This window comes from Budorcas taxicolor, chromosome 16, assembly GCF_023091745.1.
Source record: "Budorcas taxicolor isolate Tak-1 chromosome 16, Takin1.1, whole genome shotgun sequence".
Classification (NCBI taxonomy): Eukaryota; Metazoa; Chordata; class Mammalia; order Artiodactyla; family Bovidae; genus Budorcas; species Budorcas taxicolor.
Window position 1 is genome coordinate 28109665 of NC_068925.1, and position 23460 is coordinate 28133124.

Below are 23460 nucleotides of genomic sequence, written 5' to 3' on the forward strand. Positions count from 1 at the left end.
ACTTGCACTTAGACAAACTGCACCAAAGGGGAGAAAAAGGAAACAGTAAGGGCTCACCCAAGCTGTACAGGAACAGAGCAGAACTCATGAAAGATTACTTCTCCATCTACAAACTCCTAAAGGGCCACAGAGAAACCAGGCTGTCCCATTTCAGGGCTCCAAAGAACTAAGTAAGGGATCGACCTCAAGGCTTAAAATAATGACTATGATTTCACCACTGCCTCCTGCCACCATAGTAACTCAATACCAAAGAGCTCTCTCTAAAAACCTCCAAAGACTCACAGACGGCAAAACAATCAGAATGGCTCAGAATGCCTCAAATTTCTAATGAAGTGAAACCACCTAAGCATACCCAAAACACTTCTGAGCACAGACATTGTACCCTAACACCCCCAGAAGCTTCCACCCCGTGTATCAGCTGCCTATCCTTTGACCTTTAATACTGTAGTGTCTATGATGTACTGCAGAAAAAGAAAACAGCAAGACGACTTTGGAGGAGCTTCCCAGGTGGTTCGACGGCTACGACTCCATGCTCCCAATACGGGGCGGCGGGGGGGAGGGTGCCCAGATTCCTTCCTTGGTCAGGGAGCTAGATACGACGACATGCCACAACTAAAGAGCCCAAGTGTCGCACTGGGATCCAGCGTAGTCAAAATAAATATTAAAAAAGGAAAAAAAAAGACTTTGGAGGAGGCAACTAAACTGGAGTGAAAGCACTCTCTCTGATAGACACCCTATTCTCCAGTTTCTCTGTGGATAAACATGAAAGGCACACACTGCCCTCCCTAAAACTGATAACAAAGATGGCACTGCTGAAGAAGATGTACCAGAACCACACCACACTTCGGCCAGGTGGCAATCACTCTCGCCGGGTTCTTTGCACAAGTCCACCACGTCTCTGCAGATGGTTTCCGGAGTGACAGGGACTTCTGTGAAGTGCTGCTCATTGTTGCTGAGGTACACAGTAAGAAACATCTGGAAACAGAAGGAGAGACACAAGGGTTATCAGTACCATCTACACTGGCGCTGGTCACTTCTCACTTACTTTAGATTCCTCTCCCCGACTGTCTTAACTGAAATGCAAATGGACAACAGGACCATCTGGCTATCTCCAAGCCCAAGGCGAAGAGGGATCCGGAGCTTTGCTGATGGCCCCTGCCCTCCTTCATCAGCTGCGCCTGAAGAACCCTTGGGGATCCCTGGCGCACAGTAAACGGATCAGGGCACACAAAAGGTCAAGTTAAATCTTCCTCTGACATTTTATTTATGTCATTTGTTTACCAAGACTTCTGTAGTTCTTAGTATGATGTGCCAGGCCCATACTACAAAGAGATTCTCCCATCAGCCCTGTGAGTATGATCAGGAGATGATGATCACACAAACACATGCTTAATTGAGCAAAGTCTCTTTCGGGAAGGATACATAAACAAAACATGTGTGGCTGCTGAAGGTGGGGATGGGAAAAGGGAACAGAACTCAGAGGGATATCTAATATTTATACCACGTACAATGTATCACTTGTTCAAACAATTATATTTTCAAATCTAAGATGTTTTAATCAGATTAGATACATACTTTAAAGCATAAGTCAGTGATGGCTCAGTGGGAAAGCATCCGCTTGTCAATTCTAGATCCAGGAAGATCCCACATGCCTCGGAGCAACTAACCCCACGCGTAGCTATAGAGCCTGTGCTCTAGAGCCCACAGGCCACAGCTGCTGAAGCCCACACACTCTAGAGCCCGTGCTCCACAAGAGAAGCCACCCCAGTGAGAAGCCCGCTCACGGCAACTCGAGAGTAACCCCTGCTCACTGCAACCAGAGAAAAGCCCGTGCAGCCACAAAGACCCAGCACAGCCAAACATAAAAATAAATAAACAAAATTATCTTTAAAAAGCTTAAGTATTCATCAATAAGCTGTACGCAGAAATGAATGGCTGTCGTGCTAAAGCTGAGATGACCTTGTATATAAACACTCAGACCAGAAGAAGATTTCAATCTAAAACTCAGTCTTCCTCCCGGTAAAAACAGATACTGTATATTAAAAACACTGCATCTGCCTACAGTGCGGGAGATCTGGGTTCAATCCCTGGGTCAGGAAGATCCTCTCAAGAAGGAAATGGCAACCCACACTCCAGGACTCTTGCCTGGAAAATCCCATGAACGGAGGAGCGTAGTAGGCTATAGTCCATGGGGTCGCAAAGAGTCGGACACGACTGAGTGAGTTCACTTCACTTAAGAATTCAAGTGTTCACACCTATCAAATAACAAAACAAAAAAATCAACCAAACAAAAAACAACTGTTGTTAATTCCTAGCACTGAAGAAAACTGAGCGAATAAACAAACAAATTGTTGATGACAACACAAGTCAGCAAACCCACAAGCTCATTCATTCAGTGAGGACTTACTCTGGGCAGATTAATGAGTATCAGGATTAAAACAAGTAAACAAAACAGACAATCTGAAAGTGTCATTCCACTGTGAGCTTTATATTCTGTGAAAATAACTGTTATCAAAGAAAGAAAATGCAAAGGCTTTGAAACATGAACTTGATGGACCAGTATACATTCTGTAAAAAGAATTAATGAGACTAAGCCAAACACTGCAGGAGTTTGGGTTCTAAGGCTATAACAGAACAGAAGGGGATTTCCCTGGTGGTCTAGTGGCTAACATTCCAAGCTCTCAAAGGAGGAGTCCTGGGTTCAATCCCTGGCCAGAGAACTAGATCCCACACACCGCAAATAAGAGTTCACACGCCACAACCAGAGATATCGCATGCCAAAAAGAAGATGGAGATGCCCTGCGCTGCCAACTAAGAACTGGCGCAGCCAAACAAATTTTTTTGTTTGTTTGTTTTAGAGGCAGAATGAGTAGGATCTGCACTGTGATCGCAACGACACAAGAATATCATACAAGCCACAGTGCCTGCCCTCAGTCACATGGCGTCTCACCCAGCATAAACCTCTCTCCCACTACCCCAGAAGTGAGAGTTGCATTAGGCTCTTCTTTTTTGGAGGGTGGCGGGGGGGGGGGCGGGGGGGGGGGGCGGGCAGCAGGAGAGAGGCAGCACCTGACCAGGGATGATGATGGAAACTGGCTAAAACAGCAGACTGGCCGCCTCAAGGATCTGGCTTGAGTAAGGGGAGAAGAACACTCACGAGAGAAGGAGGCCCCCTAGGTCAGTGAGCTCTGCCCCACGGGGCTTCCCTGCTCCTCCCTGCAGTAAAACTATGCTTTCCCAAGGTAAGCCAAGTCTCCACTTCTGCAGCTAAAGCTCTTAACTCACAGAAACATGTATAACACAGAAAGGAACCCCCCAAAGTGGAAAACAGACAGGAACCCATTACAGCTAGAAGGCAACTCAGAAACAAATTTTACAGTGGATGCTATCAAAAAAAAAAAATGTATGAAAACAAAACTGCAAACTTTGTCAGCATGAGTTCAGAAGCTTTCAAGCTAACTGTATCAGGTTCTTCACATTCTGATAAACTGTGCTATATAAAGATACATAGTTCTAGGCCTCAACTCAGCCAACAAGGCAGCACTTTAAAACTGTTACACAAAATGAACACAGGTTTCCACCCTGGGGCGAGTCTCGATACATATACAACACATGTAACCAGTGTAACTAATCTACACTTTAGTATTAAAGAGTACTCCTCCTGGATACTCCCTACCCACATCAGAACTTTCTCTGAAGTTTAACACTTCAAACACAGGAACTGTTTTCATTGTAAATATGAGACTAAGAGGCATTTATCAAACTATAGAAATATTTAATATACTGTATATACACAAAACAGGCTTTCCCAATGACTCAGCAGGTAAAGAATCTGCCTTCAATGCAGCAGACACAGGAGATGAGAGTTCGATCCTTAGGTCAGGAAGATCCCCTGGAGGAGAAAATGGCAATCCACTCCAATATTCTTGCCTGGAAAATCCCATGAACAGAGGAGCCTGGTGGGCTACTGTCCAAAGGATCGCAGAGTCGGACACAACTGAGCGACTCAGTACCCATATATACAAAACACATATTGTATCAACAAATAAGAGGTTATTTCCTGAGATAAAAGCACCTTACCTGGTAAACGTCATCTTAAAAAGTCCTTTCACACACATTATCTCAGAAACTTACATCAACTCTCAGATAAGCAGAGTAGATATTACTTTCTCTATAAATGAAGCAAAAGACTCATTTATAAAGAGTCTTTATCCTGCCTACTAAAATGAGAGGATGAGAGTACAATTCTGTTCTTCACCCGTCCTCTACTCTTTCAGCTGTTCCTTATAGCAGAAGAATATTAGGAAATGCTCTATTTAACCCCAGTAAAAATTCCCAGGAGGAGGGCAAGGCAGTCCACTCCAGTGTTCTTGCCTGGAGAATCCCCATGGACAGAGGAGCCTGGTGGGCTACAGGCCACGGGGTCACAAAGAGTCGACCACGACTGTGCGACTAAGCACACAACCAAACTTGGATAGAGGTCTGGTGTTTTACTTTTTAGAAGACAACGGCTTTGTTTATTTAAAAGTGCAAATTATAGATATGAAGGATGAGAAACGTGTTCTAAGATCACTGCACTTTCCCCCCAAAACCCCACAGGATTAACACTGGTGTGAGTGGCGAGTGGACCCCATTCAGGCAGGCCTGAAGACAGCTCTGGAGTGACCGTTCTGAGCTGAGTGCCCCAAGGCCAGGCCGGCAAGGTGAGCTGCTCCTGACGCCCAGGTGGGAGATCTGGGGTCTTACCCCAGACTTGTTAATCATTATTAGGGAAGTAATGTCACCTCTCTGAATCCCAGCCTCCTGGTCTTCAAAATAAGAGTCCTAAGTTCCCTGAGAGCTGCCATTTAGTTCGGGTGTTTACTGGATGTCACAGCAAGAGCCAACTTCTTCACAACAGTCCACAGCCTGGAAGGTAGCAATTCAGTGAGGACCTGAATGAAGGCAATGGACAGAGGGGGAAAGAACAGATTCAACAGAAAGACTGGATCTGGTGCCTGAATGTAGGGGTATGGGGGCCGCAGGGGTGTGAAATGAACAATTCATAGCAAGTTCAGGAGGAAAACCAGGCTTGCTCCGCTCTGAGATTATGGTAGCAGCAGGCAAGGGATGAGAGAAAAGCAGGAGTTTCGTTCGGATGAACTGATCTGGGACCACCTGTCCCCACTCCCTCTCTAGTCCTCACGGCCTTCTGACCTCCAAGCTTGGCTCCACCAGCATCCTCCTCCTTGCCTCCCACCCCCTGGAGCCTGCGCATCCTGTTCCTGACTGCCATGTTGTTGGCTCAAAACCTCGGAGCTTCCGGGGTGGACTCTGAAACTGGCGCCAGGCACGGAGGGCCGGGAGAGACGGAAGGCAGGCAGCCCACTCCAGACTGGCAACTGGCCTTTCCGGAAGCAAGGCAGCTTGCTCAGGAGACTGCTCTTGGGGGCTGCAGGGCCAGTGGCTCCCCGACCCCTGCCCAGCAGCGTGGTAAAAGCTTATGGCGAGGGTCCCCCTGGGTTCAGTCTCCAGCCTGCATCCTTGGGCAGCTTGAGCCTGGGACAGCAGGCAGGCGGAGGGCACGTTCCAAGGATAGGAAAGTGGGTGAATGGCCTCCAAGTGCCTGGGTCAGCTTGCAAGTCGAGCCTGCAGTCACGTCTTCTTGATGACCTTCCCCGACAAATGTTCTTCCCTGTGTGCCAGCACGGCCTGCCGCTCATCTCCCTGGGTCTTGATACAACCACTTCCTTCCCGGGGAGGCTTTCCCTGGTCATCCTGCCTAAAATCCCACCACCACCCTCAACACGCGCATGTGTGCACCCACATATGCACATGCACACACATGCTCTTCCCCACCTCCTCCCTCTCCCTGGCACAGTGACCAACATATCATGGATTATATTTATTTCACTTGCTTTTACTGTCTTCCCTGCTAGAATGGACGGTCCATGAGGTCCAGGGTTCTGTCTGTTCAATATGGTATCCTTAGTACCTTGAACTGTGCCTGGTTTGTAACAAACACAGTAAGTGTGTGTTTAGGAATGAATAAATACCTCAGCTGTTACTGCACTTGACAGATTCACCTCTGATTTATTTTCACAGTAAGTTTCCCAAAGGTATTGATAGAAGGCAGTATACAGCACAGCTATACACTCTGACAGAAGTTAGTGTCCTCTCCTCTTCAGTTTGTATCATGCTGTGCCATCCTACTTCTGTTTCGACATTCTTTTCATTCATGCAAGATTTACAGGCTATCTATTTTATGGTTTAAGTTCTAATATAGACATAATCTTTATTAAGTAGCCACTACCGCACACATGGTACGGAACGAGAGACAGAGAGTGCTGTGTGGAGAGGGACACAGCCACTCCAGGGGAATAAATACCCCAACCTGGCTCCCTCCTTCTTATTAGGTCATCCATGCTACCCCTCCTCACTGAACAAACCCAACTAGAAGTCGGATGGAAAGGGAGGCTACTGATGCCTTTATAGAAGTCAACTTCCTGGGGCACAAAGCAGGGTGGAAACAGGCAAGGAAAAGATGCTTCCCCGCTCCATCCGCAAACTCAATGATTTCAACCCCTCTATGGTGAGAGAGGGCTCCTGAGCCACAATCTAAACAGAATGAGAACACGAGGTGCAGGAAAAGAATAACCCAAGCAGAGGGAAGAACAAATGTCAAGGCCCCAAGGAGGAATCAAGCTTGTCACATTTGTGGAAGAGGAAGGTCACTCGGACAGAGTGAGCAAGAGGAAAGGATTATAGGAGATTAACTCAAAGAGACTAGATCATGCATAGAAGCCACAGAGTCCTCAAGCTGTGGTGCAAACAGAGGGTTATTCATCACAGATGGTAAGGCCCCACCCTCAGAGATTCTGATTCAGTAGACCAGGGGTGGGGACAGAGATTCTGCATTTCTAAGAAGCTCCCTTGAGATGCTGATACTGTGGCTCTGGAAACTGCAAACCGAGAACCATTGTTCAAAGACCCACAAAGGCTGGAGCAAGGAATCTGGATTTTAATCTAAGAGGCCATTGGAGGCCAATCATTAGAGACAAAAAGATTAGATTAGTGGTTGCCAGGGGCTGGGGGACTGACTGCTAACAAGTACAGGGCTTCTTTTAGAGGTGATGAGAACGTTCTGGAATTAGTGGTGATAGTTGTACCACCTTGTAAACATACTAAAATCCAGTGAATTGGATACTTCAAAATGGTGTTATGTAAATCATCTCTCAACTTTTTAAAAAAGAAGTCACTGGAGGATTTTCAACAGACTGAAGTCATTTTTTTTTTTTTTAATTACTCTGGCTACTATATGAATAGACCACAGAGAGGCAGGCATGGAAGACCAATTAAGAGGAAATGTAGCACATAAAGGGGCTTCACTGATGGCTCAGCGGTAAAGAACTCATCTACCAATGTGGGAGACATAAGGATATGGGTTCGATCCCTGGGTCTGGAAGATTCCCCTCTGGAGGAGGGTATGGCAACTGACTCCAGTATTCTTGCCTGGAGAATCCCACAGACAGAGGAGTCTGGTGGGATACAGTCCATAGGGTCACAGAGTCGGACACGACTGGAGGGACTTAGCACGCACACATGCAGCACATAAAATGAGAGATAATTGTAGCACAGACTGCAGGTAACAGCAAGTGGTGAAAAATGGCTGGACTGCAATATTTTGAAGGTAGAGTCAACATACTTGCCTAATGGACAGAATGTGGGATGCAACCATTGAAATTGAATGAACATAGATCTGGTGTCTAAGCAACAGAGTAAACAGTGGTGTCATTTACTATGAGGAAGGAGGAACAGATTAGGGAAGGGCCCACAGGACTGGGGCCTCATCCAGAAGTCCCATAGAGGACAGGGACCCAGTAAAGGATTAGAAAAGATCCATCCATAAAAAATGGAAAGAAACACAAAGGAGTGTGTAATCCCAGAGACCATGCAAAGCAGTGTCTCAGCTAAGTCAAATAAAGCTAAGCGATCTTAGAAATGAGAATGAGGACAGTTCTCCAGGCTGCACAAGACGGAGGCTGCTGGATGCCTTGACCAGTGTTGTCTGAGGAATGACGTCGAAGGCCTGTGTGAGATAGGCTAAGAGCCCAAGGGAAGGATGCAGAGGCTCAGAACAGAAAGATGGAGAAAACAGGGAGTTACCTGGCAGGCCAGTGGTTAAAACTCAGCACTTTCAGTGTAGGGGGCACGTCGATCCCTGGTCGGGGAACTAAGATCCCATATACTGCATGGTGCAGTCAAAAAAAAAAAGAAAAAAAGGTGGAGAATATGGAGCCACAGATGGAAGAAGACAGAGTAAAAGCGGCGCTTTGTTTCTTCTTTATTTCAACACGGAGTTTTTACAGAGCATTTTAACGGAGGGGCTGATTCAGTCAAGGGGGGAATGCTGCTGCTGATGCTGGCTCTGTATCTCCAGCCACTGTCTACTCCTAGGTCAGTACTCACTGCCCGGGGGCAATCTGTGTCTGGAGAACCCACAAATCCTTCATGCGCACCTTGGCTAAACCAGCACAGTCCCATTTTCACTCACTTTCTTTGCTGTAGTGATTGTCTTACTTTTTAGGTTACAAAGATAGTTTATCAAGTTTGACAATTTCTTAATTGGACACCACAGCACAGTGACAACAATACAGCTGGGAAGAGGTGGCTTTGAGCCGTGACTGCGTGACAGCTGATGGGCAGCCGAGGACAGGTGTCTTCCTGACCATCCCAGAGAAGGGGTGGGAGGGAGGGACCACCCACCAGCCCCAGCTGCGCCTGGTGGCCATGAAACCTATAACTGCCACATTTCTCCCTAGAAAATTTCCATTAGAACAAAAAGGCATCGCGTCACTTGAAATAAACAATTTAAACTCATTTCACCCATCTTAAATTTATAGACATTAAGTATGTCCCCTTGCATTTATATATCACTTATAATTTAAAATCTTTTCATCATAATCTGCCCACAATTATAGGCTTTACTGTGATAATTCATAAATGTTCCAAATTTTACAGAGGGAGTATATCAGGCATTTTCTCAATGAATATCTTTTCTTACTTTATTTGGAAAAGGAACAACTACAACATAAAAAGATGTTGCTAAGTTGGGTGGGAGAAGAGGGATGGACTGGGAGTTCAGGGTCAGTAGATTCAAACTATCACATTTACAAGGGATGGAGAGCAAGGTCCTCCTTAGAGCACAGAGATAAACCATATTCCAGGTTTATCTCCTGGGATAAACCATACTGGGAAAGAATATACATATTTCTTAAATATAAAGAAAAGCGAGTCAAGTCAAAAGAAAAGGCTAGTTAAACTAACCTATCATGCTAACCTGAGAAAAAGTAGGCACACAGGCTCTTAATACTGTACTTTCTTTTTATCTTTGTTTCCTAAGTGGACTGTGCTACAAAAGATCACTCTTCGAAGTGTAATTTAATTCGCAAAAAAATAAAACAAAAGATGAAGCTGTTTTTATTTCATTTTGATGAGGCAGTTTTATCAGCATGTTGAAGACTTACTAAAGAAAAAAATTTTAACCTACTCTATCAACGAAGTCCTTCTGAAAATAATAATTTTGGCCAAAAATTCATGATCTTTAATGATAAAAAATAAAACGGCTAAATCTTAGTGAACTTTTCAGCATCTACTACCAAAACGTTTCAGAAGGAAAAAGCACAAAAAGCGAAACTTTCAAGAATGTCTCAGGTATGTGCTGTTTTGTTACAAAACAGTATTCACCATATTTCACTATACAAATGGAAAAATATAATACGTGTACACAGACATGTAGTACAAACAAACAAAAAAGACCTCACCAAATTAACAGTAGTAATGTTTGGTGGTAAGATTATGAAATGAATTTGGGGGGACTTAATCTATGCTTAAACTTTCTAGAATGATTAAACATCACTTGGATAATAAAACTGATAAAGAATCAATAATTAAATTAATAAGGCAAACATTTTTATTACCTGGTCCTTGCTATGTGATATATATGGCAAGTATCTGTCTGACAATGTTGTTTTCTAGGGTCACCATACTGCCTCAACTTTAGCCAGGGACTAAAATCTAACAATCAAGAAATATATCTTGGAACTTCTCTGGTGGTCCAGTGGTTAAGAATCCACCTTCCAGTGCAGGGGACACAGGTTTGAGCCCTTGTCAGGGGAACTAAGGTATCATGTGCTGTGAGGCAACTAAGCCCGTGTGCCGCAATTACTGAGCCTGCAAATACACACACACATACACACACACAAAAGAAATACATCTTAAACATCCACTGCATTAGAATGAAATATTATTCAGCCATAAAAGGAATAAGGTACTGATGCATTCTACACAGAGGAACTCTGAGAACACTATACTAAGTGACAGAAGTCAGGCACAAAAAGAACCACCACAATATTCAAATCCATAGAGACTAAAAGTAGATTAATGTTTACCAGGGGTTGGGGGGAGGGGGAATAGTGTGTAACCCTAGAGGATGCTTTTCTCTAAGGTGATGAAAATGTTCTGGAATTACCAGTGGTTAACACTGTGAACATACTAAAAACAAAAACAAAAAAAAAAAAAAAAAACACTGAATTACATACTTTATAGGGTGAATTTTATGGTATATGAATTAGATCACAATTTTAAATGCCCGCTACATGCTTACTATGTGACAGGTATAAAAATCTCTTAAGGGAAACAAAATTCACTCATGAAAAAACCTTAATAGCAAATTAAGAACAAAACGGCATCCCACTCCAGTACTCTTGCCTGGAAAATCCCACGGACGGAGGAGCCTGGTGGGCTGCAGTCCATGGGGTTGCTAAGAGTCGGACACAACTGAGCAACTTCACTTGCACTTTCATGCATTGGAGAAGGAAACGGCAACCCACTCCAGTGTTCTTGCCTGGAGAATCCCAGGGACGGGGGAGCCTGGTGGGCTGCTGTCTATGGGGTTGCACAGAGTTGGACACAACTGAAGCAACTTAGCAGGAGCAGTACCAAATTACATGAGTGGGGCTGTAAGTAAAATGAAAATTCAGAAAGGAGAAAGATGAATGTGATCTGAGGCAGACTGAGGTTTCAGCAAACAGGCATAAATTAATGGCAAGCATAAAGAAAGAAATTCTGGGTCTCCCAGATGGCGCCAGGGCTAAAGAACCTGCCTACCAACGGAGGAGACAGTAGAGAGGTGGGCTGGATCCCTGGGTAGGGAAGACCCCCTGAAGCAGGGCATGGCAACCCACTCCAGCATTCTTGCCTGGAGAATCCCATGGACAGAGGAGCCTGGCCAGCTACAGTCCACAGGGTCACAAAGAGTTGGACACAACTGAAACGGCTTAGCAAGCATGCATGCATAAGGAAATAATAAAAAAGAAAAATAAAAATCTATAGTAACCTTACTTCTAAAAATGCCATCTTTTCCTGACTCCTTAGATTTCTGAAAACACCATATTCTCAAGAAAACAAAGATGACTCCCTTAGATCCTTTCCCATAAGGAAGAAAGGAGAATGGAGTTTCCTGGAGTCAAATCGCCTGGGAGGCTACTGTGAGAAACTTGGTTATTCTCACTGACTCACAAATGTATTCCTGGGAACTTGTGACGTAAGTTATTTTCATCACGAGCACAGCAATAATCAGATCAAAACAACACAACAGCTTTTACAGCTGAACCTGCAGCTGTGAGAACGAAAAATTGCTGGGGTATCTGAAAATGCTGAGTCTAGCTTGGATGGAACAAAAGAGATGGCTTTTCTTCCCCTGATACCAGGTCAGCCCTTCCCATTGACAGAGACGTGAACTGCTCACTTCTTCCCAACTTGCACATCAAGAACTTCATGTTTTTAAAAAAACAGTAAGCATCAAATCTAATATATACTTAGGAGCAGAGGCTCTCAGGGACAGACCATAGGGCAATACGAAAGGTAAAACACGGAGTGGGAAGAATAAATGTAAATTAAAACAATGAGGCATCACTTACAACTATTAAATCAGTCTGTGATTAAAAGGTAAAATCCAACAGAGATGAGACTGATTCATTCAAAGGTATAATGATGGTACTAAAAATTGTTAAAAATCACACTTGGAAAGTAAAGTGTATCATGTTATAAAAACCCATAAATTTATGTATACCCCATGAATTACTCTTACAGAAATAACTGAAATGAAGAAAACCTGTAAATGGCTGAAGATTTTTCACTGTGGTGTTGGAGCTATAAACAGTAAGATAGGAAACTAACATCCAATAAGTTAAGCATGGAAGGGTAGTTGCTGGAAGGACTATGACCCAGGTACCAACTACTGTAAGTACAGTGTTAGAAAATGGTAAGATAAGGTTACAAACTAGTAATATTAAGTTGTAGATTTTAACCATTTAAAACATATGGATAGGACTTCCCTGGTGGTCCAGGGGTTAAGACTCCACTTTCACTGCAGGGGGCGCAGGTTTGATTCCGGGTTAAGGAACTAAAATCCCACCTGCTGCATGGCACAGCCAAAAAATAAAAGTTAAACATATAGGCACACGAACTGTCTTGTACAGAATACATAAGAGAAATCTGGTATCATGAGATCAGGTATAGACGTCACTTTAAATTTGTTTAAATATCAACGTTAATATAGTTTTACAATAATGTACAATTTAGAAGTATACATAACACAATACGAATTGTGATAATGTGAAAATATTTCCCTAAAAATAGTAAATAAGATTTGATTCTTAAAGTGATCAATCTGAAGAGAAAGATTCAGGGAAAGATCAAATACCATTACATTAAGTTGCACCAGGCCTCCCCACACGCTCTGCACAGTAATCCATGCCCAAGCCATGTCTGAAGAACGCTTGCCCTTCCAAAAATCCAAAGTCACAGACAATTTTCATTAAAAAAGAAGAGATCAAAGATTTATTTTTAAGAGTTCCATTTTAACAGGACATGTATGCACTGTAACTATAAAGTTATGCTATTAATACAAGGATGACTCATTTCAAAGAGGAATTACCTCAGATTAAAATTTGGAAGACTTTTCCAAAAGGAAATTAAAAAAAAAAAAAAACTGACCAGGGCATTTATAAGAAATTTACTTTGTGTCAGAGGCTAAATTTATTCCTTTGACTGAAAAACCATGTGAAGTTTCACAGAAAGAAAAATAGAACTAAGAGTTAGGATGTTCCTTCTCATAGAAAGGAATTTAAGCTTTGCAATAAAAGCGTCAGAGTTTTGATTTATAAAATCTCAAATCACTTAGGTTTACCTAAGGGGGGGGAATATATATATATATTCATATATGAGAAAAAAATTTGTCCTTTAGAGGAAAATGAACAATCTATAAAAACAGTGACATAAATCCTCCCCAATCTTACAACTCACAGGAAACTCACCACAGGGACAACCAGATAATAATGTTAGTAGTGAGATTAGAGAAAAGTCAAGATGATTTTTGTATATAATAATTCCCCTATGGAGACAGAAATGAAATGAAGGAAGGAAGACCCCAGACTACCTTCTAGAAGAAGATGCTGCTACTAGGCTTCCTATAACCTGGTCAAGAAAAACACCTCTCTTAACAGTAACATACATAGAAAGGGACTAAGAAACAGCAACAACAACCAAAGCTTCTTTCAGTCTCTCAAACATACAGAGCCATTCAGCCCAACTCTGGCTTCCAACCCGAGAAAGGGGTCAGAAATGAGATGCAGATCATTCCAATCTTCCAGCATTTTCAGCCTCCTGCTCCTCAGAGACCTCGCTATCTGCTCCCGTGGTAACTCTGCTCCAGGGGCCACGAACCAAGAACACGAGGCGACTTGCTTGGCTCCCTGACTTGGACTTGGTCCATCCCAAGGGTGGGCTGGGCTGCCTCCTTCTGCAGGGGGTGTGCTGCCCAGCCACCCCAGCCTGGACGACCCTGCTGCCTCTCCCCAGTAGTTCAGTGGGCATCCCGACAGAGGTCTCCGTGACGTCTCCCTCAGGAGCAGCGGGGACACTAAGTCTTTGAGTCCTTGCCCTCAGAGACACTCTCCAGCCTCCCTGATGATCGGTCCAACCTTGCTACCGCTATGATCACTGCTGACAGAAGCTTATTATGTGCCTTCTCTCCTGCCCAGAGCTTACTCCTGAGGCCATTAAACGGCTTTATAAAACCTTCATCAATTACCATGGGTCACATCTACTAATGTTCCATTAAAGATCAATGATATTAAAACCTACTGCTACACTAAGTATACCACATATTCACTAAATGTACCGCCTTTTGCTCATGGAATACTTTAAACATCAGCCAATCAGTTTCTATCAGACCTGTGAGTTATTTAAAGAGAAATCCAGGACTTCCCTGTCGGTTCAGTGGTTAAGATTCCTCAATTCTCAACCTCTATGTCCTTCTGGAGATGAATGGATAAAGAAGACGTGGTACATATAACAATGGAATATTACACTCAGCCACAGAAGGAACCACTTTGAGTCAGTTCTAGTGAGGTGGATGAACCTAGAGTCTGTTATACAGAGTGAAGTCGGTCAGAAAAAGAAAACCAAATATTGTATATCAACACATATATATATGGAATCTAGAAAAATGGTATTGATGAACCTATCCACAGGGAAGGAATGGAGGAGACACAGATGTAGAGAATGGACTCATGGACGCAGGAGGGGGAAGAGAGAGCGGGATGAACAGAGAAAGCAGCATCAACATATATACACTATCACGTGTAAAACAGATAGCTGGTGAAAAGCTGTTACAGAGGGACCCCAGGCTGGTGCTCTGTGATGACCAGAGGGATGGGATGCGCGGAGAGGAGGATGGCTCAAGAGGGAGGTGATATATGTGTAATTATAGCTGATGTCTGCTGTCATATGGTAAAAACCAACACAACATTGTAAAGCAATTTTCCTCCAATTAAAAAATAAATTAAAAGAAAAAAAAAAAAAAAGACTCCATGCTTCCAGAGCAGGGGGCACGGATTCCAGCTCTCATCAGTGAACTAAGATTCTGCAGGCCGCATGGTGTGGCCAAAAAGTTTTTTAAATAAAATTAAATAAAATTCTTAAATAGAAAGGATTTGTTAGAAAGAAAGAAAAACCATAAAATCACATTCAAAGGACTTCTTTATATCATAAACTATTTCTTCGGTCACTAGACCAAATGAGTAGAATCTAGAAATCAATGACACAAATTTCAACAGTTACAAAAGTTCACCACACACGGTATTTCCTAGCCATTCATTCAGGATCATCTAGAGTACACAATCATTTTCTGAGACAACTACCATTCTGAGAAAAATGACACAGTAAATATGAAGTGGTTACTTTAACAGCGGAAAAAAAATTCATTACATACTGAAAAATAGCTGGTTTAAGATGTCTGATTACATAACCACTTCATCTACAGAAGCAGAGAGCAGTCACCTCCCCTGAGACATAGAGTCTTCTCTCATTAACGTCAGTCATTCAAAAGGAGCTCCTGGTTTGGTTTCCTCTCAGTCCCATCTTCTTGTTGATTTCAACATCTTTCATTCACCCACAGTGAATGGGAAAGCCTGCATTCTTCAGGGGAGAGAGAAGAGGCTGATAAATGAGCACAATAAAAGGTGATGTGATAGAGAAAGATGCAGCTGATGCCAGGACGTGGCTAAGCACGTTTGAGGGAGGCGCAGGCTAAAGGAGCCGGCCTCTTGAAACATCCAGGGAAGACATTCCGGGCAACAACCCTGAGATGGGAACAGGCTTGGTCTGTGCCGTGACCACTTAAAAGGCCAGTGTATCAGGAATATAGGCACATATGAACAAGGACGGACAGGTAAACAGCTGATGTAGGGCCTTGAGATCAAGTATAAGAGATGCAGGCTGAAGAATAAGGGACATCACTAGAGTAGTTCTCAAAGCATGGTCCCCAGACCAACAGTATCAGCATCGCCTGGGAACTTGCCAGAAACAGAAAGTCTCAGGCCCCCACCTAGACCCCCTGAATCAGAAAACCGTGAGGTAGGGCCCAGCAATCCCACTGAAGTTTGAGAACCACTGCACTGGGGCTTATAAGCAGAGATGTAACATGAGACTAAATTTCTGGGTAAATGAACTACAGCATGAGTTCTTTCACCAGTACTTAACAGCAGTGCATACTGACCTGTATAGTGTATATTAACTGTTAAAATGTTAATGGTTAACCCGGTGACAATCAAAACTTCACAGACTTTTAAACCTGTAACTTACCTGTACATCGACTATACTTCAATTTTTAAAAAAAATCAGATTCATATACAGCGGTATTTTATCTTTGCATATTTTTAATTTCAAGGAATTTCCAATCAATTATAAGAAATTTCCAATCAATTATAAGAAATATAAGGACCTAAAACATAGAAGTTATCTGCTCCACAGTCACAGCCTCAAATCACCAAATGAGAAATCTCAAAAAGCTTTCTGGAATAATTCAAAACCATAATATTGCCTCCAGCCCTGTCCCTCCCACAGACACGCACCTCCAGCCAGAAGGACGCTTTCTCTCTGCTTCTCAGACGACTGTTCACACCACAGTTGTCCGGATCCCGGTCTTATCTGTCTTACTGGTCTATAAATTCCTTTGGTACAGAAGTTCTGGTCCTCAAATGCTTCCTTTCAGTTTTTCTCCTCCCCCGAAAAACACAATCTCAGTATCTGTCTGACACACAGCCAATCTGAATATGTGATTGTTCAACTGAACCGATACTGTGGCTCAGACACTCAAAGTTCCCCGGACGACGGGACTGTGAACAGGAAACAGATGTGAACAGTGTGTTCACGTCATCAGGCATAAGCATTTATACGTGACCTCGTGGTGTAACTTCAAAGTGAGTTTTCTCAGAGCCAGACCACGTCTCAAGGGAAGAAAACAAAGCATTCTGCTTACTTTAGGATAACCTAAGAAATCTTTTCTCTCCTTTTCAACTATGCCAGAAGCCTGATTTAGGCAAGATTTCAAATTCCAAAATATCTATCAAAGTCGCTCACTTGAAGCTACTTTGCTTTCAATGTCTGCCATAAACAAACAACAAAATAGAAGAACTAAATAAATATACTTGACTAGTTAATTCTCCATCCCTACCTCAACCCTTCTGTATAAGCTTCATGTTGCCTGGTATGCTTTCTTCTAAGCTGAGCACTGCTATCTTAGGAGCATGTCTTATTTTACACAAAGGCACCATTATAGACTTCATTCTATCTTTTGCTTTTATTCACTAAGCATTGTATTTTTAAACAATTTTTATTGGAGTATAGTTGATTTCCCATGTTGTATTAGTTTCAGGTGTACAGCAAAGTGAATCTGTTATATATACACACATATCCACTCTTTTTGAGATTCTTTTTTCATACAGGTCATTACAGACCCATGGGGAAAGTTCCCTAGAGCAGAGCTCCCTGCAAGCACCGTATTTTTAAGATCCATGCAGGATGGCCTGAGTACAACCAATCCACTGCTTCTAGCTCTTTCCCTTTACCTGGCAGTCTGCTACGGAAGAGGTCCTCTATGTTCAAAGATTTCACCTCTGTGAAACTTCTCCCAACAACGGACATATATTCAAATGGGCAAGCACTGCCCTCCCCAAAGAAAATTAAAAAGAACATTCATTCACCCGAACAACACTTATTAAATGCCACTGTGTGTCAAACACTGTGCTCAGTGTTAGAAACACAAAGCCTAGAGGATGGGCCACACCCTCAAGCCGCACAAAGTGCCACAGGGCCCCGCAAACATGTGACCCAACAGGAGAACTTCCTGGTGGAGGTTCAGGTGATGTCCAGTGAGAACAGGAAAAAAAAAACACACCCCTCTCAAGGAATACTACTGAACCCAAAAGGGTAGGATGAGTCAGACAAGCAGGAAGAGGGCTGTCCAGGCAGAAAAACGGCGCGTGTGAAGGCACAGAGGTGCGAGGAAACCCGGCGTTCTGCCATCACGCAGCCCTGGAACTGCTGAAACAGGAAGGTGGGAGGTCAGACAGAAGGAACAGGTCACCCCTTAACCCCTGAGTCACAGCCGTGCTGCAGAAACTCGGGACATACACGACTCATTCCACACTGACAATCACGGCCCGGTCAGACGGCACAGAGCAGGTGATGGACGTCAATATACAAGCAGGAGCAACTCAATGCCAGCTAGAGGAAAACAGATCATCAGGCCCCACCAAGAGGCCTAACACAGCGTCCCTTGGGAGCATGAAGGAGGCGGTGAGCAGATCTTCTTCCCTGACTGCTCTGCAATCCTGAAGGCAGGCCAGCTCAGCAGGGCGAAGAGGGCTGCCCTTCAGACAGGCACGAAGCACACACACCACTTACTTTCCCTCCGCGGCGGGTGCTGGGTGTGAAATGCTGACTTGCTTCATGTTTTGAGTCTTTCAATCACCTCCCTTCCCCACTGAGAGGCCAAATACTCTACAAGTGTATCTGGACACAAAAAAGGCTGAAATCCACTGGGCCAGATGATAAGGAAACTTTGGATCTAGCTAAGGAGATTATGGGAGAAGGCAGTGGCACCCCACTCCAGTACTCTTGCCTGGAAAATCCCATGGACGGAGGAGTCTGGTAGGCTGCCGTCCATGGGGTCACTAAGAGTCAGACACGACTGAGTGACTTCACTTTCACTTTTCACTTTCATGCATTGGAGAAGGAAATGGCAACCCACTCCAGTGTTCTTGCCTGGAGGATCCCAAGGATGGGGGAGCCTGGTGGGCTGCCGACTATGGGGTCGCACAGAGTCGGACATGACTGAAGTGACTTAGCAAGGAGATTATATTGGTATGCTATAAGTAATACAAGTCAGTCTTGAAGAATTCTGGACAGGGGAAGCGATAGATGCTATCTCAGATCACTGTGGAAGCAGTGTGGAGATGGACTGACGGGGTGAAGGACAGTAAAGGTAAGAAGATAAATAAGGAGAGGATCACCCCTTCCAGGCAGGAAAGGGGTGACACAGAAGAAGAGTACCAGGGGCTAGAGGAGGATATAGCGATGAAACTGTCATGGGAGAAAATGAAGAACGGATGGAATGCAGGATAACATCCAGGTCTCTTAGCGACCGAAAGCAGCGATCAAAACCTACCAGAGAAAGGATCCTATTTAACTTTAAAATAAAATTAGTATCCAAAATAGTCCCCTTTTCCAGATCAACAAATTACAAGAAAAATAATAATAATAATAACCTGTGCTGTGCTTAGTCGCTCAGTCGTGTCTGACTCTCTGTGACTCCATGGACTGTAGCCCACCAGACTTCTCTGTCCATGGGGATTCTCCAGGCAAGAATACTAGAGTGGGTTGCCGTGCCCTCTTCCAGGGGATCTTCCCAACCCAGGAATCGAACCCAGGTCTCCCTACTGCAGGCAGATTCTTAACCATCAGAGCCACCAGGGAAGCCCAGTAATAACCTACATGTCACAAATTATCAATAGCTAGCAGTTAGCAACTAGATATTGCTGTAGTTCAGAAAAACACTGGCAGGAAGAGACCCTTTCTAGAATTTAAGTCAGCTCTGATTTCAGTTTCCTAGGTCATTGGCTGTTCTGTATCTCTGTCAATAAAATGAAGATTACCACTGATTTTTTTTTTAAGTGAAGGAACTTGCAGGTGAAAGCACTTGAAGCTTCCAAAGTAGAAGATCACGGGGTGGAAGGCACAGTTGTTGTAAAATACTTGTAGGGTTAAGGCATCCGCAAGGAACTGATGTGCACGCACGGCGACAGGCTTTCTCTAAAGCTCTGGATGTCACAAGCCTGGTTTCTCTTGAGTCTCACAGGAGGAGCTTGTGACGTGGAGTAACCCTACCCATCCCTGTCCTGATCTTATGCCCAAGCCTGGGGTAAGATCAACCCTTCTCTCATCCCTGGGGCTTCTGAACGCCTAGAGCAAGTCACACACTGCATGGACTGAGTTCACCGCAAGTGCACACTAATTGCTGGCCCTCACAGTATATGATAAAGCTTTTATCCATCTTTGGTGGTTTTCCGTTGTCTTCCTACCACGAGGGCTGTCAGGCTCCCCCCGCCTTTCCCAGTTCTTTGGCTGTGGCACCTCGACAATCTGTTCTCACACAGCAATGGAGGCCTCTTTTCTAATCTCTCCATTTACGTCACTTTTACTCCTCAGAACTTTTCCAGGGGCTGTCACATCCCTTCCAACTAAACTCTTCGCCCTGGCCCAGGAAAGCCTACACGCTGCACTTCTCTACCTCCGCTCCGATCACTAGCTCCCAACCACTAAGCTCCGGCCTCACAGTCCCCCTTGCTTCCTCCAGGCCTTCGCACCAGCCCCTGGGAATTCTGCCTACTTGATACGTTGTTGTTCAGTCACTAAGTCATGTTCGACTCTGCAACCCCACGGACTGCAGCACGCCAGGCTTCCCTATCACTATCTCTCGGGGTTTGCTCAAAATCATGTCCGTTGAGTCAATGATACCATCCACCCATCTCAGCCGCTGTCATCCCCTTCTCCTCCTGCCCTCAATCTTTCCCAGCATCAGGGTCTTTTCCAATGAGTCAGTTCGCATCAGGTGGCCAAAATATTGGATCTTCAGCTTCAGCATCAGTCCTTCCAATGAATACTCAGGGTTGATTTCCTTTAGGATGGACTTGTTTGATCTCTCTGCAGTTCAAGGGACTCTCAAGAGTCCTCTCCAGTATTACAGTTCAAAAGCATCAATTCTTTGGCACTCAGCCTTCATTATGGTCCAACTTTCACATCCATACACAACTACTGGAAAAATCATAGCTTTGACTATACGGATCTTTGTCAGCAAAGTAATGTCTCTGCTTTTTCATACGCTGTCTAGGTTTGTCATAGCTTTTTGCTCCTCCCACAAATCTGCACAGGTCTCAGCCAAGATGTCACTTCCCTGACCACCAATCTACAGCAGCCATCCTAGTCGCATGCTGTTTAAATCCTACATAACTCTCCTTTTGTTTGGTTTCTACTTTCCATATCCTCCCCACTCCAAGCCTCCCACTAAGCTTCAGGAAAGGTAAGCTCCTTGAAAACTGTCATCTTCTTTCCTGTATCCATGGCACTTAGAACAGTGCCTGGAATATAGTGGATGCTCATTACACACTTACTGAACAGATGTTTGTCCCCAAAAGGCCATCAAAACAATCTGCAAGTTAATGAGGAAGAAGGAAGATCACTGATTTAATATGATTTCATTCCATACCAGTCCCCAGTGTATTTCCAATAAATTCATCTGATTAAATGGAATCACTCTTCCTCACTATACACACCACCCTGGGGCAGCAAGGGGAGATGCTGTCACTTCGCCCTCATCTGGAGATTCTGCCAGCAGTGGGCATTCCTCTAAGTCACAGATTCACCTCTCAAGACCCTGGAAATGACTGCACAACAAGGACGGCAACCTCACAGCAGACTCTCTAGTTCCCTGCCCTCCGTGCCTCTTAACCACCCATTCCACTCTCCTTACTCTCCTACCTCACAACTTTCACACCCTGTTGAAACATACCATCAAAAGCAAGATTATCCAATACCCCTCAGACAAAAGGCATTTGTTTTAAAGAAAGAAGAAAAAAAAAAGGCATCATTACACCCCTTCTCTTTCCCAGATGATGTGAAAGAGCTGAGATCTCTATAGAAGCATTAAAGGTAGAAAAAAAAATAATAGTCACTGAGCCATTTCCTTTGCACAGGGTGAGGTCAGCTCCACATCAGTCGAAACTTGATAAGAGAACCATTTACAAAATTTCTCACCCAGTCTGGATTTACATATGGCAAGATAACTCTGTTTTCCTCGAAGTCAAAAATAATTAGAGTTATGCTCTGTAAAGCAGTATTTGAAGTTGTCATTAGCCAAAAGAATACCATGACTACTGACTTGATAAGTATATAGAAACATTCTAGAACATTTCTTCACAAGTGGACCTGGTTCGCATCTCATTTCTGCCAAGTGACCCAGGGTAAATTACTAAAACCCTCTGGGCTTCAAATTCTTTATCTGTTACATGAGAAGGGGGAAGCCTTGCTTCACAGGGTCAAAAAGGGATTATCTGAGATGAGCAGCCCAACAGAGGGGCAGGTGTTGGGCACACAAGGGGTTCCAGCAGAAGCTCCCTCTCCACCCTGGGTGGAAAATAAAAGCATGGGACTTTCAACCATACTGGCTGACAGAGAAATTATTCTTTCCACTACGGAAGATTAGTACACTGTCTGGACCATTTCTTATTATTACCACTAGTAGTTTAAAGTAATATTTTACAATAGTTTACTCCTTATGATTTTCTGTTACTTTTCTAAACTTGTGTCTTAAGGATTTCTGGTTGAAATGTTTGAAATTTAAATAAATAGTACTAAGTCATAAATCTGTTCCTAGAACAACCACTGAAGTACGCATTTCAAAAGAGAAAATGCAGTATTTACTGGTCCCGTGAAGATATTCAATGAAAATCTGGTTCCATTAACCAAATGAATCATTTGTGTTTGGATAAATTTTAAGCAGAAAAAAGCTAAAAATGGCCACAGTCGCAGAGTCTGTGAAGCTACTTTTCCTACCCAGGCTCTAACTATGTTGAGAATTTGCATTTCTTCGATAAGAGAGTTTTCCTCTGATAACAGAGTATGCAGAATCACTGCGTCCTAATGTTCAGTGCTCCTGAAGGCTCTCCTAATGACTAAGACTTCTCAGCTCTCCCCAACAAGATGAAAAGTTTTACTGTCACACCTACCACTCCAGCCTAAGTATACCTCTCACAAGGTCGGTCATCTGTTTTTGCTTTTCTCAATGACATCTGATTAAAAGAAAATGTTCTGTTCAGTACCTGCTTCAGTACCGTGAAAAAAGAGAAATATTTAAATAATGTTTGACTTGAAAAAGTGGCATGAGCTGAAAAGAACTCTCTGGATTCCTGAATTCTTCTATCTCACTCTTCATGTTCTTTGCAGTACTTGTAATAGAAAAGGCTGGTGAGGGGTTTACAGAGCTGTTGTTTAATCGCTCAGTCGTGTCTAACTCTGCAACCCCACGGACTGCAGCATGCCAGGCTTCCCTGTCCTTCACTATCTCTCGGAGTGCACTCAAACTCATGTCCATTGAGTTGACGATGCCATCCAACCAACTCATCCTCTGTTGTCCCCTTCTCCTGCCCTCAATCTTCCCCAGCATCAGGGTCTTTTCCAATGAGTCGGCTCTTCACATCAGGTGGCCAAAGTATTGGAGCTTCACCGTCAGTCCTTCCAATAAATATTCAGGTTGATTCAGAGGTTTATGGTACATGATGGAAATCATACCAATGTGTATTGGTACACTGCTACCCTATCTGAACTATAAAGAGGCTGGACCTCACATGAGCTGCAAGAATGGCTCAGTGTTAAGTTCACTTTAGAAAGACTTTTTAAGAAGTCTCACACACTATGGTAGATTACCAAGAGATAAAGGTCCACAGTGTTCCTTAAAAGCTCCAGAAAAGAGAGATTTTGTTTTCTTGTTTTTACCATCTGCTGCTGGGGGGGCAGGGA

At 43.7% G+C, this 23460-nt stretch overlaps 1 protein-coding gene across 4 annotated transcripts in view; it reads right to left on the bottom strand.

Annotated features, from left to right (window-relative positions):
- The window catches only part of TP53BP2 (tumor protein p53 binding protein 2), a 66533-nt gene that overhangs the window by 38403 nt on the left and 4670 nt on the right, over positions 1-23460 (bottom strand). For 3 of the 4 annotated variants that reach the window (XM_052653745.1, XM_052653744.1, XM_052653742.1), the window contains exon 2: positions 828-975. In XM_052653745.1, the coding sequence (XP_052509705.1) occupies positions 828-975 (148 nt within the window). Of the gene's footprint in view, positions 1-827; positions 976-16457; positions 16630-23460 lie in introns of those variants that run through there. The other variant, XM_052653743.1, reaches the window with a different exon arrangement.